The sequence below is a fragment of the Oenanthe melanoleuca genome, chromosome 8 (assembly GCF_029582105.1).
Source record: "Oenanthe melanoleuca isolate GR-GAL-2019-014 chromosome 8, OMel1.0, whole genome shotgun sequence".
NCBI lineage: Eukaryota > Metazoa > Chordata > Aves > Passeriformes > Muscicapidae > Oenanthe > Oenanthe melanoleuca.
In genome coordinates this window covers 12,233,205-12,250,229 of record NC_079342.1, presented here as the reverse complement: position 1 = coordinate 12,250,229, position 17,025 = coordinate 12,233,205, and the positions used below count along the sequence as shown (strand labels likewise).

Genomic DNA, 17,025 nt, shown 5'->3' with positions numbered 1-17,025 from the left:
TAAAATCTTTTACCCTATATCTTGAAAGAGATTGTTTATATTTTGGCATTTAATAGAGGCTCACCTATCATGTGTGGTCTGCTTGAAACTATATGTTTACATAAAATGCAGTTTTCTTCTGAGTATATTATTCTCATATGTGATGAGAAGCTAAATGAAAACTAAGCAAAGTCCCATAGAGAATGGAGAAGTAGCATTATTGTAGGCATAATTTCATATACTGATTTTCTTGAGCACATGTTAATAAAGGTTGTGACAGCAGTCCCTAGGATTTTGCTATTTCTTTTGCACATCTGAAAACAGAGAGGGGAAGTTTTGTTTCCAGTGTACTGGCCTCTATTGGAATTTTTGGCTTGGATTCGGAACTTCGAGTTATAGATAGAAGTTTGGAAGCTGCTGAAGTGATTGTACCACACTTGTTGCCAGGGTATGTAGTCATGTTTCTTGGATACTGTAGCCATTTGCTGATCTCCCATTTGAGTGCTCATCACCTGTGTTGTGCCATAGCCTTTGTCAAGTTTTTGTGATCATGAGAAAGGTCACTGTGAGGATTTTCTTTTAATGTCATATTTCTTTGGAAGCCTCCTTGCAGGTTCTTCTCCCAGTGTAAAACCATTAGGAGCTGCTACAACAAGAAGCAGCTGAAGGCAACATTTCTTAAAATGTTTTCTTTCCCTCCTGTAGTAAAAAAATCTCTCTCTTATGCCCCTTTCTCTCATCGATGTTGGCACAGCACTGCATGGACACAACTAGTTCTGTAAGTCTTTACTGCAGTTGGAGCACCTTTTGGGGGCCAAGCTCTTCATGTTAGAAAACTCTGGCTGAGTCATGATTTTTAATGGCTGGAAGCTAGGTGATAGCAAGGACTCCCCAGGGAATTTTATTACCTGTTTAGATGAAGTGTGTTGGCTGAGTTGGGCCACACGGTTTTTCATAGCAGAGCTGAAGGACCAACTGCTCAGCCCAACAGCTATTGTGTGAGTGAAAGCAGGCATCCTCCTAAGGTATTCATCAGGACAACAGCTCAAACTGGGAGAGCTTAGCAGAGGTCACCAGCTGATTGAGGACCTCCCTATTTAAGGAACACATTTTTCCTTTTTTTAAAATCTATTTTATCTCTTACAGATGCAGTTGGGCACTCAATGTTTGTGAACAGGAATTGAACCCCATTTAATTAGTGTCCTACTTGAATTCATCCATGTATAATGTAGTGGACTATGGATATTTCTGCCTTAAACAGCCTCTTGTTACAAAGCAGAAAGCTGTGACTTAGATTAAATTTAAATCCTGATTTGTGACATGTTAGCATAGCAAACTAGTGCCAAAATCTATTAAGCCTCCAAGTTGGGTTTTTTTTTTTGTTTTTGTTTTTGTTTTAGTTCTTGACATTGGGTGAGTGCTTGACCACAATCACATTTGCTTCTGAGCAGGAGGAAATAGTCCATGTAGTTCCAGTAATCCAGACAAGACATCACATCTGGTTTTATGAATGACTTCAGGGGGGAAGGGAAGTTTGCAATTGATTAACATTGTTCGTAAAATCAAAGACTACTCTAACTTTAGGAATTACTGTAGAGAACTTTGGGGACCTTGGCAGTTAACTCAGGAAAGCAGTGTTGTTTTTTTTTTCCTTTTTTTCCCCCCCATAAAAAATTAGTCAGAAATGTATTATACTAAGATACCTAGTAGTTCCAAATCTGTACTTCTAGCTCTTCAAAATCAAATTTCAAGTTAATAAACATTAATCTTTCTGGGTTATGATAACTTTTTTAATCATACATAAGATGAAAAACCTATTTTTATGTAGCATATTTTACTATATTTGTCAAGCAGGTTTTTTATTGTCTATTGAAAAGATTACTGAAATTCAAGAGCATACATAAAGAAATGCTAATACTTTTAGGAAAAGATGTAAGCAGTTTTGCTGTGAGTTTTGATAAGGTCTGGTTTGGGATTTTTTCTAAAGACAGGCTTGGTATGTGCTAGTAGCACATCAGTGTGAAATGTAAATAATATTGTGCACGAACACTCAGCTGTTAAGCATGGTGTAGTTTAAAGCTCCACTTACCTTTCTATAACAACTTCTAACGGAAATGAGGAACCTAAATTTTTGCTCTAATTGATATTGTCTGTATTGAATATATGGTATAGCACAGTGAAGTTGTATTGTGCTGTTAGGAGCAAGTCTTCAGTTGTTACTAATGCCCAGAGTTTTAGTGTTATCTTCTAAGGGGGGGCAATTTGAGAATCTCATTTAGAATTCAAATCCATTCGGTTTACACAACTTAATTTTCTGGTATGTTCAGCTTCATGGTGCTCTCCTCAGCTCTACCATTGCCACTGCCATGCAGTTTGTGCGTTTTATCCTTAAATGGGATTTTGGTGGTAAATGCAGTATGTCAAAGCACCTGCTTCACCAATTATTTGGTTCAGAATTGATCTGAAGTAAAAGTTACAAGCCCTGCATGGTTTTCATTATCAGTATTACTACTTTCTTTCACCACAGCAGCCAGAATAGATTGTATTATTAAAAGACATGCTCAGACCACTACTCACTATTTTCAACAACTATTCTTAAAACATTTCCCAGAAGTACAGAAGTTGAAGGCTGACATCTTGAATTAATCTACATAAACAGATAGTCTTTGAGCTTGCAATTGAAGTGAGGTTGAGTCTGTTGCAATGGGAAGGCTGTATAGATGGACTCCTTTTTTAATTCTTCTTTTTTTGTTGTTGTTTTTGGGGTTTTTTTAATTAAGCAGTAGTATCTAGTTTGTGGTCCTTGATAGTTAATTGCGGTAAGCATTTCTTCAAGTTTCATTACACACTGACATTTTCAGGTATCTGCAGTAGCTCAGAAAGCCTCTCATTGCTCCCAGGGTGGGTAGGTGATGCTGCCCTTCACCACTGCTTGGGTCAAGAACCAGGTCCCCAGCAGTTTGCTGTGGCACAGTGGGGAAGGATGCTGTGCTGAGCTGGCCAGTACTTGACCATCCAGCAAAGATTGGCCCCTCTCTTTTAACCAGCAGTCAAAGCACCACCAGAATTTAAAAAGAAGCTGAGAATCAGTAACTGGCTGCTCATTCTTGCCTTGGATTGTAAAGCAGTGGGGCCTGTTCCCTGTTTTGCCAGCAGGAGTGGTTTAGTCATTAGCTGTTTCAGAGCATTTCCACTCTTAAGATATTTTATGTTAAGTGATTTGAAGAGGGAGAGTAAAGGGAAGAGTTGTGCAAAATTCATTGATGGCTTCTTGGCATGGAGAATGTGAATGATTTCTTCTGTCTTTGCACACGGCCTGTTTGAGCACTGCAAAGGAAAGGACTTGGGCACTGCCCCAACTGTTGTTTCTTTTTACACTTAATTTTCTGGTTGAGTGAGCAGAACACCTACAACCTAAAGGATGTGAGGTTCATCCTGGGAGGGAGTTTATCCAAATGAGAAAAATATTTTTTGAAAGTCTATTCAACTCTAAACAGAGACTTGCAATAGGAGGTCATCTAATAAAGCTGGAATTTGCTGTATTTTAAGTAACTTTAGTTTAAAAGTATAGTTTTGAATTTGGCATTTGGGAGGTGCTTTTCTTAAAGAAAAAATCCTACCTCATTTTGCTGATTTAGCTATTAGATGTTCTGTCCTGTTGTGCCATTGTTGACATTATCTTCATCTTAAGCTGGAACACTTTTGAGGCTGCTCATCTTAGCAGCATGAGGCTCTGTCTCAAACCTTTGCTGTATCTCAGCAGCAAAGCACGTCAGTGCAGGACCAGAGCAGCTTCACTTGCAGAACACATTGCAAGGTGTCACTGCATTCACAGTGACCTTCAAGGGTCACTGAGTGCATGGTTGCCTCCTTGGAAGAATTTATTTCACTGTGACCTTTGTGCCAGGTGACATCTGGATAACTAGGTGAAAGAATACTTTTTGCTCAAAAGTGTAGTTAACTCTGAATGACAGGAGAGACAGGAGTATCATCTGTAGCTTTTGGGGGGGATTTAAAAAAGAATGTTTAAATATACAGGCAGGGTGACCAGCTTCCAGTGTTAGCATCCACACTATTGAACTCTCTACTGTCTCAAAAGGAAATTGAAGAAAACAACTCTATCCTGAAACCCTCAAATCTGGGGACAGAGATGCTGCCGAGACTGCTCAGGCTGAGGAGAACTTTAACTCAGTTACTGCAAATTCAGAAGGCAGATTACTAATGATCAAGGATATTTAATTTCATTGAAGACTTACTAGGGATTCTGTCTGGAACAAGGACTCCAAAAACCTTTTTATGGAAGAACATCACATCACTTTAACAGATGGGATATAGGGCTTGTAGAGAAATAAAAACCTCCCCTGTAACAAAATACATTATTGTTCAATGGATGAACAATTAACTGAAGTCTCTTTGATAAACCCCAGTGAATAATATTTCTGAATTATTTATATCTTAATTACATTGTTCTGTTTGAGAAGTGTACATTCTTGGCATAATTTTAGCAATCTTCAGGTACTATTACAGCATAGAATAAAGGTTTTCTTTAGAGTTTAGGGTGGGTGTTGGTGGTTTTGTTATTTTATTTGGGGTTTTTTTTACATTTCTCATTTATCTTTCTCCTCTGAACTTCAAGAAGTATAATATCCTGCTTTAAGGAAGCAGGTGATACATAAGTTTATTTGTAGAAAGCTTGCAAAACAGGCATGAATAATTGTGCTGTAAAAATGCATGCTTTTTATTTACAAACAGTTTTTAAAATCTTCCTTAAAGGCTGACTAATCTTGATGCTCTTTTTTGACATCCTTAATTTTTATATGTTAGACAAAAAGGGAAATCGAAGATCTTAATCTGATTTGGATATACATACTACTTAGTTTGCCATACAGTGGTTATATCAATTTATTTTCAGTTTCAGTTTTGTCAGAACTAAACACATGGTGGATTGCTTCCTTCATTATGGATATGAACCTTTGTACTAGTTGCTCATTGCTACTGATTATTCTATTTTTTTAATAATTTATTCTATTTTATGTGTCTGTATATGGAAACAATGTCATATATTTCCCAGTACAGCTATTAATAGCCTCCCTACATATGCATAATTATTTATTTTAATCTGCACTGGCAGAAGAGCACTCACAAGTGCACTTAAAGTAAATTTGCATGAGTTTTTTTCCCTTTCATTTCTTACTCAGTTTGTCCTTTCTAAATTGCTTACTTGCTCTCTATTTACTGATAGTCAAATTCTGTGGCAAGATGGCTTCTGACTACTTTGAATATTTAAGAATCTTTGAATTGTTAACTTTTCGTACTAAAAGTAGAAGCTATGGATAGAAAAATTTTAATGAGAGATTCAGGAAACTTGTGAAATAATTGTTGAGGCACTAGTAGATTAGATCTTGCTGATGGAAGGCAGTATTTCTGGAATATGCACAGAAGGAAATAGTTTGACCAACATTATCTGTTGACATGTAGGTTCCAGGCACACCTTTGTGATCCAAATTCTTTTGAAAACCAAGTTACTGTAGAGTATCTGTAGTGGTTTTGTGTTCTGGATATTCTTTGGTTTATTACCTGGATGCTGTGCTCCTCAAACTCCCTCCAGAATGTTTTCTTCTACTGTTTATTGTGATGATAAGTGGTTTTATGACAAAAACCTTCAACATTTTAATTATACCTTAAGATACCTTTTTGTCCACCCCGGTTTTCAGAACTCAAGGCAACTTCACAGTGTTTAAGAAAATTTTGATCTTTTGGGTAGTTGTGTGCAAATCAGGCTAGACATGTATTAAATAAATTCTGAATTAGGGTGTGATCAAATTCAAGTTCAGGAGAGCCCTACTTTGATCTTCACTCATTTACATCTAGCTGAAATTTTTTGGGTAGGACCTAATGTCTGCTCATTGTCCAGGGTCTGTGCATAAGGCACAGAAATCTTGTCATATGTGTAATTAATTGTATATGAACTTCTCTGGTGCAGGTTCTATAATGTGCCCTTTGTGCTCTTACTTCTCAGTGATACATGAATGTATAGTAGGCACAATTATCACCCCCTGTGTACTGGGGTCTGAAGAGTTTTCATCTTCTGCTCCCTTACTACACCAACTCCTGTTCATGATTGCAACTTTTTTTTTTTTTTCGTTTCAGCCTAGCTTGCCTGCACAAGAAAGTAAGATCTGGTTTTTTAATCATTATTATTTTTTAAAGTGAAAGGCTTTACTTGAAGGATTAAAAAAATAAAAAGACCTGGTAAATATATTTCCACTAACAACTTTACAAATCTTTATAGAAATGCCAATATTTCTTTTAAACAATTGCAAACATCACTACATTATTTTTTTTAACAATCTTTAAAAGCAACATTTTATAAAGAATATATAAAATTGCATCACAGATTATAATTGTTAGAAGTTAGTCTTCTTTCCTCTATCCATCTTGTCTATTAAAACATAAATCTATAAAATTGCAAACATGGCTCATTAGCTTTGAGGCATATAACTGCCAGGCAAGCAGCCATGACAAATCCAAAAGCATTTATATCTCTTGGTGTTAAAAATAGGCATAGTAAAGATGTCACTCAATTTGAAATAAATCTGTTGTAAAATGTAGCTCCAGTTAACATCATATCTTGTGATATTGTTGCTTTAGGTCAATGTGAGTGTAACCCAAGGTTAGTGAATGGCCTTACAGGGTTAATGTACAGGGACCCGAGTGCTGGGCTCTATAAGTGTGTGTTGTCAGAAACAGTGTTGCCTGGTGATTATATTACTGTTTTTCTTCCTAGGGGGATGCCAAAGGTCTTGCAACCTATGAGAATGTGAGTACTGGCCAGAAGTTGGACTTCTCAGATACAATGGTACAGCAGAAGCTGGATGAAATAAAGGACCAAATCAAACGAGAAATAAGAAAGGAACTTAAAATCAAGGAGGGAGCAGAGAACCTCAGGAAGGTCACAACGGATAAAAAGAACTTGGCATATGTGGACAACATTTTGAAAAAATCGAATAAGAAGTTAGAAGACTTGCATCATAAATTACAGGAGCTAAATGCACACATTGTTGTAACAGATCTCGAAGATGTTGCAGGTACTGTGCATTACTTAAAATCAGTTTTTCTTTGTAGCTGAGATAAGCTCTCCCCATTTCACTTGTAAAGATTGTTTTGTGAATGAGCAAATCTGTACTTGGTGAGCTTGTTATTTATACATGTCTCTTCATTTTGATTCACAACTCAGTACCCATTACCTTTGAGTTTTAAGTTCTTTTCTAGGGAACAGTCTATTTTATGGACTATGAGTTCTTCACTTTCAGTTCTTAGCATACTAAAATATTTTCTTAGTCACTGTAATGTTTCCTAGTAGCTTTTCACTGTGTGAAAGAAAATTCCATGAACTCTTTCAGTGACTTTCTCTGAGTTACACTGTAGTCATTAGCATTGATGCACCTTTTTATTCAATGCAGGAAAAATTACGACATTTATACATAAAATTTTTGTTGGTTTTTGGTCTTTAAACTTAAGACTGAACTTAGAAAATGTCTGGTTTTTTTGTTGTGCTGTTATTCAACTTATCAAACATTTATTACAGTGAAATTTCTTACAATTTGTTAAGTCTCCAGCCTTTTCCACAGTAAAGCTACCATTTTAAAGACAAATTGAAATTGTTTTCACAGGATGGTTGTAGCTAATGGTTTTAATTAGTATTTTCTGTGGCAGTGAGTCAGTACTAATTTTGAATGTATTTTTAAAAAATACCAGGATTGGTATTCTAAGATGGAATGTTGTGAAAGTAAACAGTCTTCTTCCAGCTTTGTGGAGTGCCCTGGGACATACTGCCAACCTGGTGATTTCACATTGCACAGACTCTTCTTGGCAAAAAGTTAATAATGTGCACAAGCCATCGAAGATTCATCTGAAGTAAATGCCAAGCATAAGGAAGCTTGGACAGTAGAATGAAAGTCTGCATCATCCTTGTGAGGAAAGATTGGTTACAGTGAGAATTTAAGAAATACTGGCAGGTGATGCCAGCAATTCATATTTCGGCCCAGTGGCATACTGCAAAGTTCAAATGTCCATGGTGGCCTGTGCAGTTTCTTTTTGGCATCATCTCTGTGTGGGGATACAAGAGGTGGAGCAGGGACACAGCTGGAACTAGTGAGGCAAAGTGAAATGAATACAATAATGAATGCTTCTAGATAGCCATTGGGCTTTTGGTAGGCATGAAGCATTCTGCTCCATGTCAGCTAAGGTTCATGAAAATCTACTTCAGTGTTGACAGGAGTGTGGCTTTTAAAGGAACAGGAAAAGTGGAACAGAAGAAGAATTGTATACAACTGTGTATAGACCACATATTAAAAATCTGTGCAGACATAATTTGCAAAATTCCTCTAGCAGTAGAACTTAAAAAGTGTACGGGCACAGAAATGCTCTTATTGGAATGCTCCTCTCCAGTGTAGCATTTTTAAAAGCCTTATCTTAATGAGTTAATGAGCAGTATTGTCATTGTGCATGTCTTGGGAAGTGCAGGAGAGAGATATTCAAAGGATAAAAGATCATGGTTGATCTTATGTGCTTCTACATGCTTTTGATGTATGCTAAACTTTTTAGGACTGTGTTCTTTAATTCCATTCTGTTCTAGGTGTTACTGGTAGACAGGCTGTACAGTCTTAGTCATGGAAATATACAAGAAAAAATGTACAAATTCTGTTGAGATCTTTATATTCTCTGTAAAGTATCACATCAGGTATTCCCCATGCAAGACCCATTTTAACAGAATATTTTGCATAATCTTCTTGAGGAAAAAAAAGCAATCTTTAATTCTGTTAATACCTCTTTTTAGATAAAATATTTGGAAGCACCCACTTTCCATAGTTGAAGTGCTTGAGTTTTTGTAATGTTTGCCTTGTAACCTCATTCATGGTCAGTAGTTCATGGAGGGGGAGCACTATCAGTAAATGTTGTCTGTCTTGAGACTAATGGCTGCAAGTCATCTTGGTGATATTTTCGTTTTTAATACTGAAGTCTTGGGCTTGACTTAAGATACTGGTGAACTTGGTCTTTGCAAAATAAAGTTAGTAATATAAAAGTTACGACATGCCAGCTGTGTGTGTACATGTGGATACACACACACGCATGATATTGAGGAAGAACATAAATACATAACCCTAAAGGTCACTGCCATCTGACATAAGATACCTCAGTGGACAGGTCACAGGCACCTTACTTCAGAGATTCTTGCTTTTGCTGAAATAGGCAGTGCGTTTAATAACCAGTTACTGGTGAATATGAGAGCTCCCCCAAAAAGTTCATTGTTTCCAGAGGTTATCTTTATTCATTGTTACTGCTTTTCACTTTAGCTTGTGTTTGACCTTCTTCTGCTCACTTAGTAACAAGTTATTTAAAAGAGAAAAGGAAATATATGGGAAATTTTTAGACTGCAGATCATGAATGCTGAAAATAACGTAAAGAGGGTTCAAGAGCTGTGGGAGTCAAGGTCTGTGTTCTCTTTGTGTACTTTAATACTTTTCAGTATTAAAGCTCTGTGTTTTCCCCTGTCTAACAGAATATACTGTGTAGGTTTTTTCAGGTTCTAAGTAGCAAAGTCAGGATTGAGATTCATTGAGCTGATCCCTTTGACTTGTCAGGCCTGAACTCTAAAGATTTTTTGACTATTCTGTTGACTAATTGAAAGACCATTTTGGTAACTTAGAACAGTCATTTAATCTTCCCTTGTTCCTGTATCTGAAAAGTGGGTGCGAACATGTATTTGTAAAGTGCTCCCAATTTAGAGCTGAGAAATACTATACGGGCTGTTGTGACCCTCTGTTGCTTATGGTATGGAGCAGTAACTTCTATTACTTTAACAAGCCACTAATTTTTAGTGTAACTGTTTTGTGATCAGCACAGAGTAATCAATACATGTTGAAATCATTACATGTAGCATTAACAAATCTACTGTAGAAAAAGATGCTTTAATAACATTCCATTCCAGGCAAGTTTAGGTGTTTGTATGATAGTTTGCCTAGAGCTGAAAGCTCACAATTATTTGAAGAATTGGTACTAAACCCTAGCCAGGAAGTGCAGTTTGTCAAATAGCTTTATTACAACATATGAGGGTAGATTTGGCAGTGGGTATGGGATTCAGAAACAACTTTTGGCATAGCATAGGTATACTTTACCTTATAGGGGTTGCTGATGAATCTAAGTTTGTTTTAGAAGTGGGACTTTGTACCCAAGTCTGCCCTTGTTGTGCAGTGTATTAGTCATACAAGGATGCAGAATTTAAAGATTTGTAGGTCAACAATTAGAAGTGAAGTAGAATCCACCAACTTGAAATGAGTGGGACAAGCCAAGTGACCATTATTGCTGAAAGTCTGAGAGATGTGATGTGTCAAATGGGGATGATTACTTCTGTTTTAGAGATGAAGAAATTTTGTGTCTATAAAACATACTTCTACACAGTAGCAGAGATTAAATTGGTGTTTTTGTATTTGTGTCAAAAGTAGCAGTATAGATTGTGGTTTCTGATATGACTGAGGGACATGTAAGACTGAAATAACTTACCTCTACAGCAAGTTACTGATTTAATTAGACATATTGCTAATACCTAGAACATCTATAAATTGGGAAATTGGTCTGTTTCATAGAGCTGAAGTTAAGGGGGATAGAGAGGTGCAATGGTAGGAAAAGCTGTGAGCATATTGATAAAACTGGATAAAACATGGAGAAAATGAACTCAAAGACAAGTTTATGCCTTTTCTTCCATCCTCCTAACTGACATGAAAGCTATCCACTTTACATCAAATTTGACTGTAGGTGCTGCAAAGAAAATAAATTATTTTGTTTAAGAATATGATTAGCTGACTGGGGGCTTTCTTTGTCCTTAGAAGTGACTGGGTTAATCTGTTGGACACCAAAGTGTCCACATAAGATCAATTACTGGAAACTGGTAGAATCAGCAATCAAACTGATAATAGGTAGTGACTTTTTAGGCAGCAGACTCCACCTACAATCTCCTGTCACTTTTTCAGTAGTTTAAATTAGCTGTTAGCTAATGGAAATTCAGTTTAATTTCAGAAATTTCCAGGTCAACACTGGATGTTTTCATAATGTCCACTGCTGCCTTGGACCTACTGATGACTTAGTTCAAGTGCTGATCCAACCTTCTGACTCCCTGAGAAAAGCCTGACAATGCATCTTTCTTCCTTTAGCAATGTCTAAATGCATTGCAGGTATTTCTGTTGGGTATGTCACCGATGAGGCTAACTGCAATTAAATATCGTCAAATAAGATTAAAATTAACTATTTACCAAAGGGTAAATAGTTGTTAATTGAGTTGCTGTTAATTGAGTACTTAAGCAGCACGCTGCAGTACCATCTGGGAACCCAAATTCAGAAAGTTATGTGGGATCCTAGATTTCACACTGAGCTAACTGAAGAAATAGCATATGTAGCATCTGGGGAGGAGATCCCAAAGGAATGAGCAGTTTTGGAAGAGTAGAGTTATGTAACTACTCCTTATAAATATAATTTAGATGGCAGTGATGGTAAAAGACAATTTAGAAGCAAGAAGTTTTTGCTAGTGAGCACTATACAAACTCAAACTGAAAAGGTTTTCAAGAGCAAAGATCGCAGTTCATATAAGCATTTCAGACTGAAAACTGCCATTGTCTTCATGTAATAATTAAATAACTTAAATATTTTTTAAAATCATTCCTATTAATTTATTTTAAGTCTAGTGAATATATTTTTATGAAACACGATTTTTCAGGTGCTGGGGAAGCAGCGCTGCAGCTCTTCCAGCAGCCTGGATGTGTGCTAACAAACTGCACAGAACTCACTCGTGTTAAGCAACAATTCATAGCTGTTCATCATAATAAGATATCTATTTGCTTGAAGTCAAGTTTACTTGAAATGCGTCTGTTAATTCACTTAATACTCACTGTCAAGAAGAATATTTCAGCCTAGGAGTCTGAATCTGTACCCCAGCAAAGCACTTGCTGTCTGATGCAAAGCCGTACTTGAATGTATCCAAAATGGCAAGTCTTGGACTGCCCTTAACCAACAAATGGGGCAAACTGGAGAATAATCTCTTCTGTTCCCCAGTCTCTACTTTGAGTGAAATATCAATTTGCTATTAGTACTTAATTCTTATTTAACTTCAGGCATATACATAAATCCCATTGATTGCAATTACCTGGATGAATTTATTACTTATTTGTACTATGAAGATAACTAAATGCCTTCAGAGGAGATTTGACCCCCTCTGTAAAGTGCTTTACACAAATTAATCTGAGATAACTAGCCATGCAAAGTCATTACAACTTTGCAGAACAAAGAGAAAAGGAAACAGCTTATACAGATGTAGCTTGTGGTGTTGCTGCTAAGGCTGTCAATGCTTTCTGTAATAGAACCGGTTTGTCTGGCTGATTTAAAAATTAATCTGAATTCTATAAGAAGCTGCCTCAAGCTGCTTACTGAGTAGTAATGGGGAGGTTGGTTGGGGGGATGGTAGAAGGAGTCCCTTGGAAAGCATCTCTGAAAAGCTATTGGTAATCTTTTTTTTACTTTAAAACATGATATGTTAAGAAACATGTTGTTCCATATTTGGGAGTTTAGTGAGCAGCTATTATGCCTGAAGGCAAAAAATTACTTCTTCCTAGCAATTAGTCCCTATTGCAGAAAAAGTTTCCTTTGCTATTAGTTACTAACAAAGCATATAGTACAACAATTTTAACTAAGTAGTAGAGGGTTGGTTACACCCACAAGTACAGACCAACTCTTGAGATGACCCAGGTAAGTGGTGTGGTTACGCCTTCACAGCGGAGACATGCAAAGGCAGATAATAACAGCTGCCTGGGCAGCCTGGAACATGGTATCTCTAATTAGTCCTTAACTTGCAACTTGAGTGTTGTTCTAATGCAAAGAAAGGCTGCTTGTGTACTTTAAAAGCTGTGAAAACAGACTTCAGGAGCCCCACAGCCTTCACAGGGATCATCAGAGGGCTGGGATCTTTAAGTGGTAGAGGTTTGCATCATATATCTAAAGTTGGTAAATATTCATTTATATGATGAATCTACTTTTCAAGGAGACTTGGCATTGTGACTTTCAAGTTCATGTTTGCTCTCATTTTGAATAGATTATTAGATGAGGATTAGTTGAAAGTGAAAACATAAGTGATAGGAAGGCATTTTATTAATCTTTGTGTTACTAACAACAGATTTAAAGTAAAGCTGTTCAAGTGCAGTTCCACAGAGGAACCAAGCCAAAACATTGAGGAAAGGATCAACAACTAAACAGCTGAGGAGTAATGCAGATTTTTTTTAATTTTTTTTTTTTTTTAGCATCTGGTATTTTCTGTCCTACCTTTAAGTAGTGAGGATGCAATAAGAGACTTGAAGTGGCTTGAAGAGTGAATTAACAGCAGAAGAAATTAAAACTCCTTACATGAAATCTGTATGTAGCCTTGGCAAAGCTTGCAATTTAGGAGGAAATTACCCAGCAAACTTGAAAGGAAAATGTATTAAATCTCCAAAAGTAGCTACCAGAAGCCTTTACAGAAGAAATATGAAATGGCAGATAAGACATCTCCCCTTGACACCTCATAAGTAAAAATTTGTAAGTTACTAGTGCACTGCCTGTATTTTCTGGTAATTGAGGATTTCAGGAACTTGGTTCCTCATCCTAGTTTTAATAAAAGAAAGATTATTACAACTGGAAAAAAGATAGTACTGTCTGTTTTCAGTAAATAATGTGTTCCAGGAATCTAGTGCCATTTGTCCCTAGAGAAGGTATTCTCTCAGTTGTTGGGGGTAGAAGAAATTATTTTTTTTTTTAAATTATTACAGTGGAAATACTTTGTCCTCTTTTACCAAAAGGTTGGAAGAGAAGTCATTTGGGCTGTTAGGGAAGATAGTTAGCTCTAAGGACAGATGTTCTGGAAATAGTCCAGTAGCCACTTATTTTCAGTTTACTAACAGTTCGTGTTGCAGAAGCTGAAATTTGAAGTTATTTAATAGACTGGTTTGGAAAAGTTAAGGAGTTTGACTTTATAATTTAATTGATAAAACTAACTTGCTTTCCATGAAATTGATCCAACAAGAGGGAGACCCAAACATAGTAATATTGTAAAATGAAAAAGCTTTCTCCTTCCCATAGATCAGTCAGTTGTTGAGTAACCTGTCTGTCTATATATCCAGTTATCCCAGATTTCTTTATGTCTGCAGAGCAGAAAACATTCAGCTTTACAATCAGGAAAAGGCCTATTTTAACTGTTCTTAATTTTGACATAAACAGTGTCTGCAGTATTCACACTTAAGTAGATGAGGATCTACTCAAGACTGTATTCAGACAGTGCTCATTAGTATCTAATACTATTATCCAAGTTTGTTGTTAAAACACTTTGATTTAAATTTGGGAGTATAAGAAAGCTTAATGGAAAACTGCATTTTTTTAATTGAATCAAGATGTTCTAGAAGAATTAAATCTCCTTTGAAATAAAAATAGGCTCAGCTGCAGACCTGCCCGTTTGCCCCTCCCGGAAGTGATTCATGTGAATTAGGACATGTGTAGGAGTCACAGGGCTTTCGGGAGGCTTTTCATGTTAAGGCGCATTTGCAGTGCTGTTGCAAAGTAGCTCTGGACAGGAGGGTCACTCTTAATTCTCAAATATGATGTTCCAGTTCTGTTTAACCTGTAACTTCATAAAATAGAGTATAAGGTGGGTTTTAGAGAGTGGTTTGGGTGTTTTCTTCCTGTTCTTTTTTGGCATGCTTATATCTTACCTTTAATTCACAGATTGTCCTAGCACTCCTGATACTCCAAATAGCGATCCTCGGTTTTCTACAAACAACAGATTGATGGCCTTAAAGAAGCAGTTGGATATAGAACTGAAGGTAAAACAGGGAGCAGAAAATATGATACAGATGTACTCAAATGGCTCTTCAAAGGTAAGGCTTTGGAATGCTTAAAGATCATTAAATGAATATAGGTTTACACATTGCTGTAATGTGACTGTACAATGTATAAACAGTATGCAACTTCAGCATTTTTAGTTTGGGCTATATTTTTGTTAAACAATTACATCAAATTCTGCTTCAAATTACTATACCATTTTTTGTTGTGGTTTGATACCCACTCAAGTGATTGTTTTATCAGTTTGTGCAGATGCAGTTCAACCTAAATAATAAATCCGGCTTACTAAATTTAGTACATCTAGTAATCTTTGACCATGTGAGATACACTTAGCAGCAAAGCTTGGTAGGACTGACTAGTGTCTGGTGTTTTTCCTAGCTCCACTCAAAAAAAAAAAAGATCCATTAGTTTAACATTGTAATGTGCATGATAATTACAACAAATGCAGTATTGAAAAGTCTGTTCTAAACTTGTCATCTAGTTGTAGTTAGCAGTAAAAAGATCAGTGCCAAATGCTTCAATAGGATGTGTGTAGTATTCTCATAGAGATGTCATAACCTGCATTACACATACACATGAAATGCACATTGAAATAATTTCTTTTTATGGAAGTGTGGTAATCTAGAGGTAGCAACTGATAGAATAAAGTGAAATTAAAAATAAAACTACACTTACTATTGTATCTGAGTTTTGCACTCACTCTCTTGATAGCACCAGAATTTTTCCAAGGAGATGGAGGGAAAGTGTTTGCTAACCTCTAAAAGTGTTCAACTTATTACATATTCTTGTCCGTGTAATAAAATTCATCATAATCTAAGGATCCTTCAACTCAAAGGAAAGACAGTCCAAACCTTTGAAATGAAAGAAAACAAAACAACATCAAAAAAGTCAACAAAACCAAATCCAGAAACTAACACAAAAACCCCACAACAACACATTTTGTTGAATGAAAGGCAGTCTTAGTTCTCAAATGAGAAAAAAGGGAGAGAAAGATCCTCTGCTTACCTGTCCCTTCACCTTTCATTCATTACTCATGAGCTGTCCTTTCCATTTACTTTTACTAAATCATTAAGGAGATTAATTTCCAGACTAAGGGGAAGCACAAGAGTAGATCTAAGAAATAGTGTATAGTAGCTTGTTTAGATGTTTTTGTGTCCAGACAGTAGTAAGTAGAATCGAAATGTTTTAAGATTTTGGCTGAACCAACACCAGTGAACTTACTGAAAGGAAGTGTTTGGGTAGAAGAGGAGGAATCTGGGATTGCTACCCCTTAAAACTGATTTTAACCAGAAAGTGTTGGAAAGGAACTTCATGTTTTTGACTGAATTTGGGCTAAGTGTTGGTGGAGAGGCAGCACTTGTGTTTGCCTACTGTATGACTTCCTTATACCTTGAAAAAAGTAGCAGGGAGCACTGCTTTCTCCCAGCAAATGAGTTTAGACTCAATGGACCAGAGGTGCCATCAAGTTCCTTCTGTCCCAGGTAGCCTTATCTGAAAGTGACCTGTAATATACTAGCTGGGGGCAAATAGAAGAAATATCTGGAGTGCACATTATGACTAAGGTCCTGGGAATGCTGTCCATCCACCACAGTCCCTCAGCTCCTAGAAACCCTTGGAGTCTACATCCTCTGGGGCCATGTACTTAACATCAGGTACACTTAAAACTAATAATTAGCTGACCCAAATGGATCAAAAGACATACATGAATTAAGTTTCTAATAAACCCTTGGTAAGTAACCTTATAACAGGCTGAAAAACTTAACTAAACACTCATGCTGTAATATTAGACATTTGTAGCAGGCTTTGATCAGACTAGGTAGGGAAGACAAATTCTGGTTTGCTTTAGATTGAGGCATGTAATTAAAATCTATGATTGAATCTTGTATTTGCGATTGGTAAATGCTTAAATGACCTACCAGATGGGGACTATATAGGAACTGGGCTGGAGAGAGCAAGCTGGAAAGCACAAAAGCATTGCCAGTCACTTCAGCAAACAGGATGGAAATGGTGGGTATTCATTCTCTTTTTTTTTTTACCTTCTCAATAGTTAGTTTGGCAAATTTGAACTGTAGACTTGAGGATGCTGATTATGTTTTAAAAAGCAGAGCTTAAAAGAATCCAAGCATCTGGATG

At 36.6% G+C, this 17,025-nt stretch overlaps 1 protein-coding gene across 1 annotated transcript in view; it reads left to right on the top strand.

Moving 5' to 3' along the window:
• PKN2 (protein kinase N2) overlaps nt 1-17,025 on the top strand; it is a 54,829-nt gene that overhangs the window by 17,320 nt on the left and 20,484 nt on the right. The window contains exons 2-3 of the mRNA XM_056497642.1: nt 6,767-7,067; nt 14,776-14,927. Of these exons, the coding sequence (XP_056353617.1) occupies nt 6,767-7,067; nt 14,776-14,927 (453 nt within the window). The remainder of the gene's footprint in view (nt 1-6,766; nt 7,068-14,775; nt 14,928-17,025) is intronic.